Below are 20,118 nucleotides of genomic sequence, written 5' to 3' on the forward strand. Positions count from 1 at the left end.
TTTTGATGAGGTCTCACTAGTTCATTTTTGCTTTTGTTTCCCTTGCTTCCGGAGACGTGTTGAGTAAGAAGTTGCTGCAGCCAAGGTCAAAGAGGTTTTTGCCTGCTTTCTCCTCGAGGATTTTGATGGCTTCCTGTCTCACATTTAGGTCTTTCATCCATTTTTAGTTTATTTTTGTGAATGGGGTAAGAAAGTGGCCCAGGTTCATTCTTCTGAATGTTGCTGTCCAGTTTTCCCAGCACCACTTGCTGGAGAGACTGTCTTTATTCCACTGGATATTCTTTCCTGCTTTGCCAAAGATTAGTTGGCCATACATTTTTGGGTCCATTTCTGAGTTCTCTATTCTGTTCCAGTGATCTGAGTGTCTGCTCTTGTGCCAGTACCATACTGTCTTGATGATTACAGCTTGGTAGTATAGCTTGAAGTCTGGGATTGTGATGCCTCCTGCTTTGGTTTTCTTTTTCAAGATCGCTTTGGCTATTCGGGGTCTTTTCTGGTTCCATACAAATTTTAGGATTATTTGTTCTAGCTCTGTGAAGAATGCTGGTGTTACTTCAGTAGGGATTGCATTGAATATGTAAATTGCTTTGGGTAGTATCAACAGTTTAACAATATTTGTTCTTCCTATCCAGGAACATGGAATCTTTTTCCATTTTTTTGTGTCTTCTTCAATCTCTTTCATGAGCTTTCTATAATTTTCAGTGTATAGATATTTCACCTCTTTGGTTAGATTTATTCCTAGGTATTTTAAGTTTTTTTGTGCAACTGTAAATGGGAGTGATTCCTTGATTTCTCTTTCTGTCGCTTCATTGTGGGTATATAGGAATGCAACCGATTTCTGTGCATTGACTTTATATCCTTCAACTTTGCTGAATTCATGAATGAATTCCAGAAGTTTTTTGGTGGAATCTTTTGGGTTTTCCATATAGAGTGTCATGTCATCTGTGAAGAGTGAAAGTTTAGCCTCCTCCTGATCAATTTGGATGCCTTTATTTCTTTGTGTTGTCTGATTGCAGAGGCTAAGACTTCCAATACTATGTTGAATAACAGAGGTGAGAGTGGACATCCCTGTCTCATTCCTGACCTTAGGGAGAAAGCTCTCAGTTTTTCCCATTGAGGATGATATTGGTGTTGGGTCATTCATATATGGCTTTTATGATCTGGAGGTATGCTCCTTCTATCCCTACTTTCTTGAGGGTTTTTATGAAGAAAGGATGCTGTATTTTGTCAAATGCTTTCTCTGCATCTATTGAGAGGATCATATGGTTCTTGTCCTTTCTTTTATTGATGTGATGAATCACGTTAATTGTTTTGCAGATATCGAACCAGCCCTGCATCCCAGGTATAAATCCCACTTGGTCGTGGTGAATAATTTTTTTAATGTATTGTTGGAGCCAGTTGGCTAATATCTTGTTAAGGATTTTTGCATCCATGTTCATCAGGGAAATTGGTCTATTGTTCTCCTTTTTAGTGGGGTCTCTGTCTGGTTTTGGAATCGAGGTAATGCTGCCCTCAGACAAAGAGTTTGGAGGTTTTACTTCCATTTCTATTTTTTGGAACAGCTTCAAGAGAATAGGTGTTAACTTTTCATTAAATGTTTGGTAGAATTCCCCTGGAAAGCCATCTGGCCCTGGACTCTTGTTTTCTGGCAGATTTTTTTTTTTCCAACGTTTTTTATTTATTTTTGGGACAGAGAGAGACAGAGCATGAACGGGGGAGGGGCAGAGAGAGAGGGAGACACAGAATTGGAAACAGGCTCCAGTCTCCGAGCCGTCAGCCCAGAGCCTGACGCGGGGCTCGAACTCACGGACCGCGAGATCATGACCTGGCTGAAGTCGGACGCTTAACCGACTGCGCCACCCAGGCGCCCCCAGATTTTTGATTACTAATTCGATTTCCGTACTGGTTATGGGTCTGTTCAAATTTTCTATTTCTTCCTGTTTCAGTTTTGGTAATGTATATGTTTCTAGGAATTTGTCCATTTCTTTCAGATTACCCATTTTATTGGCATATAATTGCTCATAATATTCTCTTATTATTGTTTTTATTTCTGTTGTGTTGGTTGTGATCTCTCCTCTTTCATTCCTGATTTTATTTGAGTTCTTTCCTTTTTCTTCTTGATCAAACTGGCTAATGGTTTATCAATTTTGTTAATTCTTTCAAACAACCAGCTTCTGGTTTCATTAATTTTCTACTGTTTTTTTGGTTTCAATAGCATTAATTTCTGCTCCAATCTTTATCATTTCCTGTCTTCTGCTGGTTTTGGGTTTTATTTGCTGTTCTTTTTCTAGCTCCTTAAGGCGTAAGGTTACGTTGTGTATTTGAGATCTTTCTTCCTTCTTTAGGAAGGCCTGGATTGCTATATACTTTCCTCTTATGACTGCCTTTGCTACATCCCAGAGGTTTGGGGTTGTGGTGTTAGCGTTTTCATTGACTTCCTTATACTTTTTAATTTCCTCTTTAACTGCTTGCTTAGCCCATTCATTCTTTAGTAGGATGTTCTTCAGTCTCCAAGTATTTGTTACCTTTCCAAATGCTTTCTTGTGGTTGATTTCGAGGTTCATAGTGCTGTAGTCTGAAAATATGCATGGTATGATCTCGATCTTTTTGTACTTACTTAGGGTTGATTTGTGTCCCAGTATATGGTCTATTCTGGAGAATGTTCCATGTGCACTGGAGAAGAATGTATATTCTACTGTTTTAGGATGAAATGTTCTGAATATATCTGTTAAGTCCATTTGGTCTAGTGTGTCATTCAAAGCCATTGTTTCCTTGTTGATTTTTTGATTAGATCATCTGTCCATTGCAGTGAGTGGGATGTTGAAGTCTCCTACTATTAAAGTATTACTACTGATGAGTTTTTTATGTTTGTGATTAATTGATTTATATATTTGGGTGTTCTCACATTTGGCACATAAATGTTTACAATTGTTAGGTCTTCTTGGTCTATAGACCCCTTGATTATGATATAATGCCCTTCTGCATTCCTTGATGCAACCTTTATTTTAAAGTCTAGATTGTCTGATATAAGTATGGCTACTCCGGCTTTCTTTTGCTGACCATTAGCATGATAGTTGGTTCTCCGTCCCCTTATTTTCAATCTGAAGGTGTCTTTAGGTCTAAAGTGGGTCTCTTGTAAACAGCATATAGATGGGTCTTGTTTCTTATCTATTCTGTCACCCTATGTCTTTTGATTGGAGCATTGAGTCCATTGACGTTTAGAGTGAGTACTGAAAGATATGAATTTATTGCCATTATGATGCTTGTAGAGTTGGAGTTTCTGGTGGTGTTCTCTGGTCTCTAATCTTTGTTGCTTTTGGTATATATATATATATACATATATATATATATATATATATTTATATATATATATATATATGTATATATGTATATATATATTTTTTTTCATCTTTTCTCCCCTCAGAGAGTCCCCCTTAAAATTTCTTGCAGGGCTGGTTTAGTGGTCACAAACTCCTTTAATTTTTGTTTGTCTGTGAACTTTTTATCTCCTTCTATTTTGAATGACAACTTGCTGGATAAAGAATTCTTGGCTGCATATTTTTCTGATTCAGCACACTGAATATATCCTGCAACTCCTTCCTGGCCTGCCAAGTTTCCGTGGATAGGTCTGCTGTAAACCTGATCTGTCTTCCCTTGAAGGTTAAGGACTTTTTTCCCCCTTGTTGCTTTTATGATTCTCTTCTTGCCTGAGTATTTTATGAATTTGACTATGATATGCCTTGTTGATGGTCGGTTTTTGTTGAGTCTCATGGGGGTCCTCTGTGCTTCCTGGATTTTGATGTCTGTGTCTTTCCCCAGGTTAGGAAAGTTTTCTGCTATGATTTGCTCACATAACCCTTCTACCCCTATTTCTCTCTCTTCCTCTTCTGGGACCCCTATGATTCTGATGTTGTTCCTTTTGAATGAGTCACTGATTTCTCTAATTCTTAAATCGTGCTCTTTTGCCTTAATCTCCCTCTTTTTTTCTGCTTCATTATTCTCTATAAGTTCGTCCTCTATATTGCTGATTCTCTGTTCTGCCTCATCCATCCTTGCTGCTGCTGCATCCATCCATAATTGCAGCTCAGGTACAGCATTTTTAATTTCATTCTGGCTATTTTTTACTTCTTTTTATCTCTGCAGAAAGGGATTCTAATCTACTTTCGACTCCAGCTAGTATTCTTATTTTCATGATTCTAAATTCTGGTTCAGACATCTTGCTTGTATCTGTGTTGGTTAAATCCCTGGCTCTCATTTCTTCATGGTCTTTCTTTTGGGGTGAATTCCTTTGTTTTGTCATTTTGAAGGGAGAAAAGGAATTAATGAGGTAGAAAAATTGAAATAAAAAAAGTAAAATTAAAAAAGTACTGAAATTAAAAATTAAAAACACACACACACACACAAAAATTGAATAGATGATGCTAGATCCTAGGTGTGTTTTGGTGTGGGTGTTGAAAGTGGTATGACAGATTAGAGAAAAAAAAAGAGTGGGGGGAAGAAAATCGTTTGAGAATTTGAAAAAAATGAATACACTGACATAGACTAAAATGAGATGATGGGGTAAAATAGAATTTGAAAAAATATACACAAAAGTAAAGAATGTAGTTGAAAAAATTAAAGAAAAATATTTTTGATAAAAATTAAAAATAAATGCGATTTTTTTATTTTCTGTATTTAAAAAAAAAGAAAGGAAATGAAAAGAGAAAAAAAAGATTAAAAAAGAAAAGAAAAAAATTGTTTGAAAATTTGAAAAAGTGAATACAGGGGCGCCTGGGTGGCGCAGTCGGTTAAGCGTCCGACTTCAGCCAGGTCACGATCTCGCGGTCCGCGAGTTCGAGCCCCGCGTCAGGCTCTGGGCTGATGGCTCGGAGCCTGGAGCCTGTTTCAGATTCTATGTCTCCCTCTCTCTCTGCCCCTCCCCCGTTCATGCTCTGTCTCTCTCTGTCCCAAAAATAAATAAAAAAAAAAAAAAAAAAAAAAAAAATGTTGAAAAAGTGAATACACTGTAGTAGAGTAAAATAAAATGAAGGAAGTAAAATCCAATTTGAAAAAATTTACATAGCAGCAAAAAATATAGTAAAAAATTAAAGAAAAATATTCTTAATAGAAATTGAAAGTAAAAATGAATTTTTTCTCTCTCTGCATTCGAGAAAAAGAAAAGAAATGAAAAAGAGAAACAAAGAAAAAATAAGGAAATTGTTTGAGAATTTGAAAAGGTGAGTACACGGAAGTAGACTAAAATAAAATGATGGAAGTAGAATTTGAAAAAAATTACACAAAAGTAAAAAGTATGGTAATAAAAATTAAAGAAATATATTTTTAATAAATATGAAAATAAAAATGAATTTTTTCTCTTTCTCTATTCAAGAAAAAGAAAAGAATTGTAAAAGAGAAAAAGGAAAAAGAAAATTGAATAGATGAACCTACTAACAGATTGAGTAGGACTGAAATTGCTTCATTTTCCCCTAGAAGTCAGTCCATGTAGCGCTTTATAGTCCATAAATTAAGCTGGCGGTGAGTCTTGTGTTCTTGAAGAGCAATGTTGGCCTAGTTGGGCGGGGCTCAGTGTAACGGCTCCGCTCTCCACTAGGTGGCGCTGCTAGCCTGCTGGTGTGGGTTGTTGTGGTGCTCTTTGGTGCGCATGCGCATACGCAGGAGCGTTGAAAAATGGCACCACCCAGCCACACAGTCTGTTCTCCCAGATCAGCAATCACACACCAGTCCTCCGTCTTCAGCTCTCATCCACTCCCTGCTTTTTCACTCTCTGTGACCAGGCCCCAAGCAGTATCTCTCTCCCAAGTTTTGTCTCAGATGTGGCTATTTTCCCTGGGCCCTTACTTCCTAAGGACTGCGGCTTTGACCCACTGCACCCATCTATGGGAGGGTCTCACCCAGCAATGGCCGAATATCCGCTGCATCCAGGAATGCCTGCTGGATGCTGTTGTTGCTGGTGCCCCAAGACTGTGGCCACGTGCCAGCCCGCCCCAGAAAATGTTCGCCAGACAGTGTAGCAGCAGCATTTCAGGGATTATGGAAAATCACAACACGCATCTGGCACCAGGTTTCACCCTTAATGACCTTGTTACAGCACCAGCAAATGTGGCCATTTTCTGGGGTTTGCTGGGACCAGGTGGCTTCAACAGTCTCTACGAAATGTCCTTCCAGCAGTGGAACCACTTTTCCCTGTGTGGCCCCAGAACCTCCCAGCTCCCACTCTGTTCCTGGGGATTCGCCCTTCCCACCAGAGCACCACCAGGTATTGAGCTGTGGAGTTGCAGCCTTGTGCTTCCCTAGTTTACAGCCTTGATAGAGTTTAAACCCTCTTCTTTCTCCTTTCTCCCTTTTTAGTTTAGTCCCTGCAGCTGTTTCCAATTTTCTGCTTTCTCTCCAGCTGCTTTTGGGGAGGGGTGATTTTCCCATATTCTTTCCCCCTCCCCAGTCTCTGTCCTCTCTCTGCCCGAAAAAGAGGTTCCCTACCTTTCAGGGCTTCTTGCTCCCCAAGTTTAGCTCTCCACTCCATGTACCTGCTGAATTCTGTGGTTCAGGTTGTGCAGATTGTTGTGTTAATCATCCAATCAATTTTCTGGGTGTGAAGGATGGTTCAGTGTTGGTCTGGCTGTATTTTATGGACGCAAGACACAAAAAGCTTCCATGCTGTTCCGCCATCTTGGCTCCTCCCTCATATTTCTTATTGTATAAAATTTGTTGCTATATATGTATTTCATTAATTATAGAAACTACTGCCAAGCATTACTTGAAGTGTTTTTTTTGTTGTTGTTGTTTTTATTTATTTATTTTTTTTGAGGGAGAGAGCGTGTATATGTGAGTAGAGTAGGGACAGACAGAAAGAGAGAGAATCCCAAACAGGAAACACGCTCATCGCAGAGCCCTATGCAAGGCTCAATCCCAAGGAACCTTAAGATCATGACCTGAGCTGAAATCACGAACGGGATACTCATCCTACTGAGCCACCCAGGGGCCCCTTAATTCTTTTATCTCTCTGACTTTTAATCTTCCCTAAGAAGCTTTAAAATATTTGTTAAGTTAAAAATATTGCCATTTGTTTAGTCACAGTGAAACTATGGAAATGTTTTAGGAGAATAGATACAGTTACATAAAGAATATATTTCTATTTCAGGTGCATGCCGTTACTCCATCGGAGTGTTAATGATTTCTACATGTGTTTATGTACATTTATATCTACAGGTGCTGCATTTGTGAATGGGATTTGCCATTCTAGTTTGCTTTCTATTGTATTTTTGAATATAAATAAATGGAAGGCTTATTTTTAGGGTGTGTTATTTCCTAAATGCTTATAATTTCAACAAATTGTTAGAAAAAAAATATTGAATATCACATTTAGAATAAGTTTGAAGTAAATAAGAACATTGCCTTCTTCCATTTCATATGAACATTTAAATTAATGTCTGATTTCATTTCTTTGACTAATAAAGGAATACAATTAAATTATCATCCTATAGTGAAAATTCTTTATTTTTTCCATACTTTAAAGAAAATTGTGACATAATCTATGAAAAATCTGTTTTAATACACATTGTTGTTTTCAACTCTGTCTCTTTGATTAGTAGTTGAAAGGAAAAAATGTATTCTCTATTCTATTTGGATTGGTGATTCTGTTCATGTTTATAAAGTCAAGAGGCATGTTTTGAACCAGATTCCTTAAGAGTATAGCCTCATTTACATTATTAAAATAACTTCCATGTTTTCAGTCATTTTACTATTTTTTCTTATTTTCAAGTTGTTGTGAACTTTTACCTTTTGATATACATGTAAATGCGTGTTAGTTGGAAGTAGGAACAAAGGCCAATATGATATGTAAACCTGATATCCTATTACCCTGGAAGATTGACAGTTATTTTTATTATCAGTCCACTATGTCATTAATGATTTGTTCAAATCTTGAGTTTCCAAAATAGAAGTAAGGACTTCAAAGGAATTACTAACAAACATACATTTTCCCTATGTAGAGATTTTCACCAATTCTTCCATCTCTATAAATTTTCTGAAAGACTGAAATTTAACAGCTATCAATTTATACATTTATGTATTTTATCTTTTTTTAAAAAAAAAACAGCTCTTAGTTTTATTGACAATTTCCACATTTTAAAATCTCCATTTCATTTATTTCTAGTATGGCCTTTGTTCTTTCTTTCTCTTTGCCATCTTTGGGCTTAGTTTGTTCTGTTTCTAATTCCTTGAGATGAAAAGTGAGGTTTTTAAAAATGTTTTATTATTTATTTTTGAAGAAGAGACAGAGAGAGACAGAGTGTGAGCTGGGAAGGGGCAGGAGAGAGAGAGGGAGACACAGAATCTGAAGCAGGCTCCAGGCTCTGAGCTGTCAGAACAGAGCCAGACACAGGGCTTGAACTCACAAGCTCTGAGATCATGGCCTGAGCCAAAGTCAGATGCTTAACTGACTGAGCCCCCCAGCACCCCAGAAGAGTGAGGGTTTTTATCTGAAATATTTCTTGTTTTAATGTTGGCATTTATGGCTATAGACTTCCTCTTAAAACTGCTATTGAATCATTGCATATGGGTTTTTTATGATTATTTATTTTGACAGAGAAAGAGAGAGAGAGAGAGAGAGAGCAAGAGAGCATCAGCACAAGGGGAGGAGCAGAGAGAGAGGGAGAAAGAGAATCCCAAGCAGGTCCAGCACTGTCAGCACAGAGCCAGATGCAGGGCTCCATTCCATGAACCACGAGATCATGACCTGAGCTGAAATCAAAAGTTGGTGGCTCAACCAAATGAGCCACACAGATATCCTTTCTTGTCTCATTTAATTTTATTTTAATTTTTAAATGTTTATTTTTGAAAGGGAGAGAGAAAGAGCACAAGTGGATAGGGACAGAGAGAGAGAAGGAGACACAGAATGAATAGGCTCTAGGCTCTGGGCTGTCAGCACAGCCCAACACAGGGCTTGAACCCACGAGCCATGAGATCATGACCTGAGCCAAAGTCAGATGCTTAACCGACTGAGCCACCCAGGCATCCCAATTGTCCCCATTTTAGATGAGAAAATTGATATAAGGTTAAGTATGTTGCCCAAGGACACAGTACTCACAGGGGTTGGAGAAGGGTTTTCAACCCAGAAAGTCTGGCTTTGTAAGCACATTATTTATCTCTGTGGTCTACTGCCTATGAAAAGATATAATCCTTAAGTAATTCTAGAAATTAAATTAATAACAGAAGTACTCTAATTCTGAGAGTTAAATAATGCTAAGATTCCTAGTACACAGTAAATGCAAAAAAAAAAAATGCTCGGTAACATTACTGTTATGAAAATAGAGACTCTAATTCAAGCAGTTTAAAAGGATTATCAACCGTATACAAATCTGTTATGACTTACAAAGCAACATTTTATTTGCCAGCACACAAACTCTTTAAATACTGATGGCATGAGTTCAAATAAAAAGAGAAAAGGTATACTGAAATGAAGGGAAATAAAATGAAATTTTATGTCAATAGGAATAACCTGTCTTATATAGGATGTATCTGCCGTCCTCCAAAAAAACATGTAAAGACCAGTGAGGGAGGAAGCAAACTACTACATGTTTCTGGAACTGTCTGTCCAGTACTCATTTCAAAATCTCCCTGAATGAAGGAATTATTTTTATAAACTTGCACTTGTAAGAATACTCAAAATTTAGTGGAGTGGAACATCTGCTTTACAGATACTCCCCATGGGTTTTCTCTCACTCTCCCAAGGAAGCACAACCCCTATATGTTGCATCATTCACTCTCAGAACCTCCCAGGGTTTGGGATTTACTCCAGTGACTCCTAGACCTGCATAAATCTTGCTCCTTCTGGAATGTCCATGCCACCGTGACAAAGAGAAAAGAACCAGGTCCATTTTCAAGATTGGCAAGACCATCTCTGCTGTGAGCGACAGTTATTCTTTATTAAGTCCATGAAATGTACATGAACAAGTGGACAACATGACTGAGAGATGACTTCTATAAATGACTGAGTGTCTTATGTAATAAGCAGAGGTGAATCTTACACGCTACGGCAGTGAGTTGCAATTCATTTCACGAAGTTTTAAAGGCAAACACTTGAATGTGTTTTCCTTTTCTATTTGGTGTACTTAAACTTCATTATAATACCTTCACGAGCCGAGTATTTTCTCTGTTATTTGTAGTGTGTGAAGCACTGAGGTAGAAAGTGACAGTGAGATTATGGATATGGACTCAATTCCTCTGATGGGGTCAGTGAGCGAATAAGAAGGTTTCATATGGAGGCATAGTTTCTGTTTCAGAGCAAATGAAGCTTCTTATAAAATACAAGCATTGGTAATACGTGTAATGAGTTCTTGTGCTAAATGTAATCATTCCTTTTACAGCTGTTACTTCAAACTGTATATTAAGGCAGTGGAAAACACATGTGATTCTTAATAAGCTGTTAAGTATTTTTTTTTTTCTGAGAGGTATCCATCTTTAGAGATCCATGTCTGTTCAACCTGACTCCAAAATCAGTAACTCCACCTTTCTCCTTACGGGTTTCCCTGGCCTGGAACGGGAATATCCTTGGCTCTCCATTCCTTTCTCCTGTATCTATGCTATGGTACTCTTAGGGAATTGCCTGGTGTTGCATGTGATCCGGACAGAGCCCAGCTTACATGAGCCCATGTTCTACTTCCTGGCCATGTTGGCCCTCACTGACCTGTGCATGGGGCTGTCCACAGTGCACACGGTGCTCGGGATCCTGTGGGGGATCAGCCAAGAGATTGGTCTGGATGCCTGCATTGCTCAAACCTTCTTTGTTCATGGTCTATCATGCATGGAGTCTGGAGTCCTTCTTGCCATGGCCTTTGATCGCTTTACTGCCATCTGCAATCCTCTGAGATATACATCCATCCTCACCAATATGAGAATCATCACCATTGGTGTGGCCATTTTAGGGAGGAGTTTCCTGTTCATTACTGCTCCCATTGTCCGCCTAAAGTTCTTCCATTACTGCCATCCTCATATCCTCTCCCATTCCTTCTGCCTGCACCAAGACTTACTTCGGCTTGCCTGCTCCGACGTCCGCTTCAACAGCTTCTATGCGTTAGCCCTGGTGATCTGCACGCTCTTTTTGGATTCGGTGCTCATTCTCATCTCCTACATCTCGATCCTGCATTCAGTCTTGACTATTGCATCCCGGGACGAGCGGCTCAAGTCCTTGAAGACCTGTGTCTCCCACATCTGTGCTGTTCTGGTTTTCTATATCCCAATTATTGGTTTGACTATGGTGCACCGCTTTGGAAAGCACCTCTCTCCTGTGGTCCATGTCCTCATGGGCAATATCTATATCCTTTTCCCACCCTTGATGAACCCTATCATCTACAGTGTCAGAACCCAACAAATACGTAGCAGGATCCAGAGATGGTTCACTAAACAAAACTGAGTACTAGAAGTTAGTGTGTTCTAAGGAAGGGAAGGTCGTATTTGCAAGAGGAATGACTGATAATGATTTGTAGCAGAAATAATAAATGTATATGTAATATTTAACAGATTAAAGGCATATTTATAGTCATTTCTTAATTTAGTTTTCCAGAGCCGGAGAAATAAGCAGAGAAACTGTTACTGATCTCATTTCCTAATTTTAAAATTAAGTATAACGTTAACTACACTGACTTGTGTCCCCAGTGTATCAGTGAGCACTTGCCTGGGTAGTTACTAAGTTTATGGTACCATCCATGCTTTTTGAATTCTAGTTCAGCATGTGGTTTTATTTTTCATAGAACTGGTATATCGGTACATTTACTTGTATAGGACAAGTAGCCTTTACATATTATTACCATGTGTCACAAGTTGACTCTGTTGAGTTTGTTGAGAAGGAAAATTTTACTCTACCCTTCAAGGTTCTTCTAAATTAGTCTAATAATTACATTGGCATGAGACAGATGAACAGGAGAAAAAAAAAACAAAATTTAATTAATGCACACAGAGGTCCATAGTAAAATTAAGACCAAAGGAAATGACCAAGACATGAAGTTTTTATACATTTTAGACAAAGAAACATCCATCTGTGAGGAATTGACAGGACAAAGAAAACTTATGCTCAGGAGCTTCCATTAGTAAAGAATTCTAACTGTGGACTAGAATTTGGGCTGGGGTAATAAATCTGTAAAAATTACAAGATTTATTTACATAGGCTACTTTGGCCCTGAATTCCCTATCTCTGATGATAAGGATGTCCCTTTACCTCTTGATGCAGAGAAGGTACCTTTCACATGGGAGATGTGCTTCCTGCTTTCTGGAGACAAAGAGTCAGTAGTCTTGCACTGGCTGTTTCTTACATAAGTTTAATTCAGCATAATCTTTATGGTATTGTGGCATACTTCGGGGCAGCCTTCCCTAGGTCCCTGTAAGATCATTCACACCTCTTCACACCTTTTGTTTAAGCAAAAGTGCCTAGAAAGCCTGTTCTGTCTCACCTAATAGAATGCAGGATTGGTAGATTAGATTACACGGTTTAATGTAAAAGATTGGGTGAACAGTGACTGAATCAGCTGTCATATCTCTACATAGTCTACGATGTACCCCCAATTCTATATAGTTTACAATACTCATGAGAGTTGTCAATTGACTTTAATCTTGGTGTCAGTGTATATGAAATTTTAAAGACAGATCAACCTCTTTATCTTTAAGGTAGGATGCGAAGGCACATATATATTAAGTAAAACATCTGCACCTAAACTGGGGATAGAATTATGGTTGTGAGAATCTTTCGAATATATATCCCATTTTTTAAGTAATGTTTGTATTTATTTTTGAGACAGAGTGAGAGATAGCATTGAGTGGGGGAAGGGCAGAGAGAGAGGGAGACACAGAATCCGAAACAGGCTCCAGGCTCAAAGCTGTCAGCACAGAGCCTGACGCGGGGCTCGAACTCTCTACCATGAGATCGTGACCGGAGCCGAGTCAGACGCTCATCCAACTGAGCCACCCAGGTACTCCTGTATATCCCATTTCTAAGTCTCACCCTCTTCATAGATAAAATTAGGAAATTCAAGTCAATAACAAAATGCAGATATTGTTATTTTTTGTTGTTTCTTGCTTTTTAAAAAACCTTGACCTCCTCCTAAATTAAAAATCAAAAAGTAAAAAAAAAAAAAAAAAAAGAATCCCATATTATCAGTCTCAAGATTGTTTTTTAAATTTCTTTAAATATTGTCACCTCATCACAGCTATATCAAGCCATGACTGGGACAGCAGAGTTATTAGCAGAGACTAATTACAGTTAGGCTACAGAGATGGGAGGAAGCATATTGTTGCACATACACCTTCAGGTGTATGAAGTTCCATCATCGATATTCTCACAAACAGAGAAAAAAATCAATTTTGAAAACTAACGTTTGGTTTGTTACCTTTAATTTATGTTTTAGTGTTTTATTAGAAAATTGATATGCTTTTTAGATTAAAAGATATCACATTTGTGTTTGTTACTCTTGCCTTTGAGAACTGTCACTGTGTAAAGCCCACACATCTCTATATCTCAGTCTATCTAAACATCTCTGTCCATGTCAGACTACGTTATCCTGATGGCTCCTTTCTGTTAGGCTCTCTGTAACCATACTTTATTTCAGAATGCCTGCCTCTCCTATCAGTCCTATTTCTCTATGTGTAGCTCATTTCTGAAAGAAACTTCTGGCCAATCATTGGTAGTTGACATGTTCTAGTTATAGTGGGAAATAATAGACCTTATTTCTCCTCTTTGTTAGGGGGAATTTGAGAAAAAGGATGGAGAGGAACCTTCACATTATTATATTAAATATAATCAATATTATAATATTCATTGATGATGAAAATATAAGTGATCCCTAGTATATATGCATTAAGGTTTACATTAAACAAAATTTTTGGGGGCGCGTAGGTGACCTAGTTGGTTAAGCATCCAACTTTGACTCAGGTTATGAGCCCCTGGTTCAAGAGTTCAAGCCCCATATCAGGGTCTCTGCTGTCAGCTCAGAGCCCACTTTGGATTCTCTGTCTTCTCTCTGCCCCTCCCCCCCCACAAAAAAAACAAAAATAATTTTTTTAAAATTTTTATGCATATTAGAAGTCAGATTTTGGAGTAAGAATATTTTGAGTTGTCCAAGGGCAATAATATTATCCCCACTTAACATGACAATAAAATGGGTTTGGTGAACTTTACATTTTGCATAAGTTGAGCTTTTATTTTTCCCCATGAATATGTCTAAGAAAAGAAGTTTTCCTATAGTCTTCTATAAAATTTCAGTGTCTTAACTCTAAAAACTGAGCAGAAATATGATAGACTATAATTACCCCAAGTGAATAATAGTGAAAAGGAAAAAGTTTCAATAAGCATTTCATAAGGTCAGAGTTAAAATTCCGTGCTTACATATTTATACTGTATGTTATTAAGTTGTACCTAAATGATAACAGAATTAGAAGTTAGCTATTAATGCATTATATTTGTGTATGTGGGTATATATCAACATATGTATGTTTGCATTTATATATATATGTGTGTGTATATTCAGGTGATACTTATTATTTACAGATTCTGTATATGGGAATTCATCTACTTGTTCAAATATATTTGAAACCCCAGAATCAATGCCCCCAGTGTTGTCACCATTAATGGACATATGCCAGGCAGCAAAAAATTTGAGTTGCCTAATACACATGTCCTCAGCTGAGGTTGAACAGGCTTAAGCTCTGCCTTCTTGTTTCATCTCTAGTACAAATAAATGAGTATACATTTCTGTGGTCTATTTAATGCTCTATTTTACTCCTTTTTGTTGGTGGTGGTGATGGTGAAAATGGCCCCCAAGCATCCTACTGAAGTGCATCCAGTGTTCCTAAACCCAAGGCTGTGATCCATCTTACGGAGGTGACAGTGTGTCAGATAAGCTCCCTGTAGGCAGAAGTTACAATTGCCCGTGAGCTCAATGTTAATGAATCAAAAATACTGAACATCCAGAAAAAGGAAGAGGAGTTTTATCAATCTGTGCATGAGGTTGCTCCTCCAATTGCTAGGGCAACGTCTAGAGTGTGTGATGAAACTATGGAGAGAATGGAAAGTTGACTAAGTTTGTGAATTCATGGTATTATGATCAATTAAATAAAATGTAGTGGATGGCACTTTTGCAAGTGTGAAATCCAAAGGAATCTACAGATCCATTATCCAAGGTCAGAAAGGGTGAAATCCTTCTTGGTTAATGTTTATTACAGGGAAATGCCACATGAAATGTATTATTTGTAAGAAATGTGTATTGAATGTGTTTGATATATATTAAAATGTGTCTTTAAATTGAAACACACACACAGATTACGTGTTAATGGTTATTGAAAATGTGATCAGAGCTCAAAGCAACTTGATGCTTGTGTTTCTCCTAAAGAGAAATGGTTCAGAACTCAGTGACTTTACAGAACATAACTGCAGCAAATAATAAAAATAGACCGTATATATATTTATACTGTAATTCTATGTTTATTAATATATACACCAAAATTGCTTACACAGCTATGAAAATACATACATGCATGCAAAGGTTCATTACATCATTAATATGCTTCAAAAATATTCATTTAGAGAGAAATATTAATTGAATTGTAGTACTTCTATAACATTCAACGTCATTGGCATTTTAAAAATAGAAAAAGTCCAAAAGTTGTGATTTTAAAAGTTATCCGTGTTATTCATAAGTAGCTGAAAAACTATGCAGAAAAATATTCTTGATATAATCTAATTTTTATTTAAAATAATTCTACATATATTCTAGTATTAAAAAGCCTGAATATCATACTTACTAACTAACTCTAATGAGAGAGTAGGGAGAAAGGACGAAAAAAACATTTTAAATTGTTTGAGTTTTATACAATTAATGGTATTGTTTCAATTTAAAACATATATGTTTATCCAAGGAGAGAACTATAGGGATTTTTCATGGGGTATGGCATAATTTTAACTTGTCCACTGAATTTTCATACACGTAGGCATCACAAACAATTTTGTTTATATTAAAAGCCATACATAAATTTTGTGATTGGCAAAGTTTTCTAAGCATACCAAAAAAAGTATTAAAAAGGGAAAAATAAGGTAAGTAAAACATATTTTGTGTAAAATAAAATCTAAATTATAATTCAGCTCAAGAGGAGCAAGGAGAACCTAAAGGCAACATTTCACTCGATGAACAAGTAAATAAGGTACGTAAAAAGAAATTAAAATGCATCAGAGACATCCTGAAGAAATAGAATTTCAGAGAGGAGTCTTTCAGAGGACAGAGAGAGCTCTTTCTGAAGCCACATCTGCCAAAAGCCATCTGCTATGTCTGGTCAAAAAGGACAAATTCTCCTGGCATACAGCCAGTTTTGAGGGTCAGAAAACAGATTTTTGGAATTCTGGCATAGCCTAAAAGAAAAAAGTAGAAAACCAAAGGATCTCTCTCCAGGTGACAATGGAGGAACAGAGACCTGAGACTGGCAATGTGTTAGGTTTCAGACAAGATATTTGCTAAACTCTGAAACTGCATGGGACTGGAAGGCCAAAAGAGTGGGCAGGGAACATTTGAACAAGACAGAGTTGTTTTCGGTACTCTTGTCTTCCTTGGCGCACAAAGATTACAGTGCAAGGTGTGGATTGCACCCCAGCTCACAGTTGAAAGCCTGAACAGACCAAGCCTTAGGTGCAAAAGTGAAACCAGCTAATACAGTGGTACAACCAGCTTCCACTCAGTCCAAATTTTGATTAGGTCAAGGTAAAGATCCTATATGGGGCTTACCACAGAGCAAGATGTGCATTATCCCTGGAGGAAAATATCACTTTACCTGGCTTTCATGATTTTTATATATAATGTCAAACACCCAGTGAGAAACTGGTAGACATGGCAAGAGACAAGAACATGAGTTCAAAAACAAGGAGAAAAGCAGTAGAAACGGACCCCTCCACAGCTGTATTTATTGTAAATAGCAGTCAAGGATTTTTAAGGTAACAATGCTTAATATGTGCAAGGAAATAGAAGAACCAATGATAAATAATTTATTAATCCTTAAAAATGAAGAGTTGAAGAATTTTACGAGAAAATTAGAATATACCAGAAATTTAAATTAAAATAAAGAGAGAGAGAGAGAGAGAGAATGAATCAGATGCACATTAGAAAATGCTAAAGCACAGGAGTTAAACCTGATAATTCAGGAAAGCTGAATCAGAGAGCAGAAGACAGGATTACTGAGCTAAATGAGAGGTTAGTAGAAAATAACAAACATGAGACTTTAGTGCCTTATTAGGGAAAGGAAGTGTTTCACAGTGATAAAAAGGTCAATCAACAAGGAAGATCTCTTTAAAATCTTCATGCATCAATAAATGGAAGTGCCTACCTACCCATAGCTTAAAAGTACACAAATCAAAGACATCAGCAGCTGTAACAAGGGAAACAGACTAATCAACATTCATAATGGAACATTTTAACACTCTTCTATCAAAAACTGAAAACACAAGCAAATAAATCTAAGGATAGAATCACATAAAATTAATAAACTTGATCACACACACATATATAAATACAGATATATGGATAGATATAGATCCATAAATATGGGAATAGATATAGGTACAAGTAACACTTCGATCAACAGTTACAGGTGAACAAAAAGCGCAAGATTGGGTCATACATAAAGCTTTAATTTGTATTTTTAAATTAATTTTAGTGTTATATTAACAACTGTTTGAAAACAGTGGCTCAGTATTTCAGCTCAAGCGCAAGATGAATGATGCAGATTCTCACAAGGAAAATGAAGATAAGCATGATAACCAGAATAATCTCTACTGAGTACCTACCAGTTCCCAAACCCCATGTGAAGGGACTTACATAAACGTATCCATTAAATTACAGTGACAATCATGTCTCTAGTTCCCAATAAAATGTATGTTATTCTTCCTTATCTATAGTTTAGGCAGCTGAATGTGTGATAGTAAATTGTATTCCAATGCCTGTAGTTAGGAACTGGCAAAATAAGAGTTTCGAACAAGGTCATTTTGACTCCAGAGCTCAGGCACGTAACCAACTTCTTCAGCAATTGTTTCCCTACCAAATTGAAATCTGCTTTTTGTATAAGATATTCTTGACAAATATTTGACTACCTGCCCTCATTTATGATGGACTTGCAAAATGCAGTTTCTCTACGAAATACTATTAGTATATGAGCATCTTAATGCAGAACAAAATGTACTTTGCTTTATAAAAAGAAAAACATACTTGGAAAACAAATATCGTGAGAATCCTAGCCTCCAGAATTCTGTCCAGGTTTTTTAGGCCACAGGGTTACTGTTTATTGAATCGGGAAAATAATTGAAAAGAGGCTTAGAATAACGTTGTCTCTAATCTAAATCTAAAACTTGTCTTCACGTTACTGAAAAAATAAATCACCAAATGCCACAGCATTTCTCACGTTGCTTTTATGCAAGTGAGAAATTAAATGAACACTTAAAAACAATAAATATAAGCCATGGTGTAAGCATGGCCTTAGTCCTAGATTTGTTGGAGCAAACATATTTGATGTCATGAGAAGCACCAAGTTGACTATAGCATGAATTACTTGATGAGGATAGGCTTTGTGAAGAAGGAGATATTTATAGATACTTATTTCAAACAAAGTTCAGGTTATATATAAGGAAGAGATATTCAAGGGATAAATTTTTACTGGACAAAGTAAACACTAAAGAAGATTTTAGAATAGTTGGAGAAAGAATGTAGTGGGACTTGTATATTATATAAAAGAATCTGATCTTGGAGCTCTAAGTACAAAAGAATCAGTGTGTTCCACTACAACCTGCAGAATGATCTTTGATTTGTCTATTCCACACAGGCCAGCTTCAGGTGGTAAGGAAAATCATGCATTCTGACTTTTCCTATAGCCAAGCATTTAGTTTTCCAGTATCTCATCTGATCTTCTATTTTCCTCAATTTCTTCTAATTGCCTTGTAACTCCAAGTCAATATCCTATGGGATTTTTAACACAATCATTTATATGTTTATTAATTTATTCATAAAACATGATGATACTCCAAACTATTGACTGGACTTTCAGATCCTATGGGCCCATTAGGTGAGCCATTAAATCCATAGGAGGAAATATTTCCATCAAACGTCATGCCTGGTCTTTGGAACACAACATCTTTACCACTTTATCTCGAATGTGTTTGGTCTTCACCCCATATACAAAGGGATTGAGGAAAGGTGGAACCAGTAGGTAAAGGTTAGACAAGGTGATATGTACATATGATGGAATAGAAGATCCAGATCTGTGAGTGAAAAAGGAAAAAAAGGCAAGGAGATAGAATTGGAAGAAGATACATATGTGGGGAATACATGTATTAAAGGCCTTAAGACGTGCCTCTTTCTGGGACAGGTGAAAGACAGTGATAAATATTTGTACATAGGAGAGGGTGATTAAAAGGAAGTCCAGGCCACCAACAATAAAAGCTCCAAGGAGACCGTAGAATTTACTGATGGAAACGTCTTCACTGGCAAGCTTCACAAGGGCCATGTGTTCACAGTAAGTGTGGGATATTAACTTGGTTCGGTAAAGTTTCAGACGACACTTTATGAGCAAGAGGCATGGGATTACCAAAAAGGCAGGCCGCAAGGTCACCCCAATTCCAATATGTGTGACCAGTTGTCGAGTGAATATGCTAGCATGCCTCAGTGGATAACAGATTGCTACATAGCGGTCCAGAGCCATAGCCAAAAGGACTCCCGATTCAATACCTTGAAATGTGTGGATAAGCCACATCTGAAAGAGGCAAGCATCAAAATAGATCTCTGGCAAGTGGAACCAAAAAATTCCAAGCATCTTGGGGACAATGCTGGTGCTAAGTACAATGTCTGTGGCTCCCAACATGGCCAGAAAGAAATACATAGGTTCATGGAGACTGGGTTCAGATTTGATGATGATCAAAAGCAGAGAATTTCCCACCAAAGCAATGATGTACATAACACAGAATGGAATCCCAATCCAACACTGAATAGTTTCCAGACCAGGGATCCCAATGAAAGTCAGCACAGAGGGTATGAACATAGTGCCATTTGCAATAGGCATGGTTATTCAGAGGTCTCCTTAGCAAAGGGGAAAAGTTTGCCAAAC

General features: G+C 37.3%; 2 protein-coding genes across 2 annotated transcripts; one reads left to right on the plus strand and one right to left on the minus strand.

The window, feature by feature from the left end:
- The first annotated feature begins 7,640 nt into the window (after positions 1-7,640).
- Positions 7,641-11,410, plus strand: LOC122200164 (olfactory receptor 51V1-like). Its single transcript, XM_042905634.1, has 2 exons — positions 7,641-7,663; positions 10,465-11,410. The coding sequence occupies exons 1-2, from the start codon at positions 7,641-7,643 to the stop codon at positions 11,408-11,410; spliced, it is 969 nt and encodes a 322-aa protein (XP_042761568.1).
- Positions 11,411-19,122: 7,712 nt separating this feature from the next.
- On the minus strand, positions 19,123-20,073 carry LOC122200165 (olfactory receptor 52A5-like). Its single transcript, XM_042905635.1, has one exon. The coding sequence runs from the start codon at positions 20,071-20,073 to the stop codon at positions 19,123-19,125; it is 951 nt and encodes a 316-aa protein (XP_042761569.1).
- Between the last annotated feature and the right edge of the window lie 45 nt (positions 20,074-20,118).

This window comes from Panthera leo, chromosome D1 (assembly GCF_018350215.1).
Source record: "Panthera leo isolate Ple1 chromosome D1, P.leo_Ple1_pat1.1, whole genome shotgun sequence".
In the NCBI taxonomy this organism is placed as follows: domain Eukaryota; kingdom Metazoa; phylum Chordata; class Mammalia; order Carnivora; family Felidae; genus Panthera; species Panthera leo.

What these genes read in the sequence shown, in the direction of transcription:
- LOC122200164 (XM_042905634.1), top strand. Translation starts at nt 7,641, where the DNA reads ATGTTTATAAAGTCAAGAGGCAT. An exon ending in TTTATAAAGTCAAGAGGCAT is followed by an intron (nt 7,664 to 10,464) that starts GTTTTGAACCAG and finishes CCATCTTTAGAG; the next exon opens with ATCCATGTCTGTTCAACCTG.
- LOC122200165 (XM_042905635.1), bottom strand. Translation starts at nt 20,073, where the DNA reads ATGCCTATTGCAAATGGCACTATGTTCATACCCTCTGTGCTGACTTTC.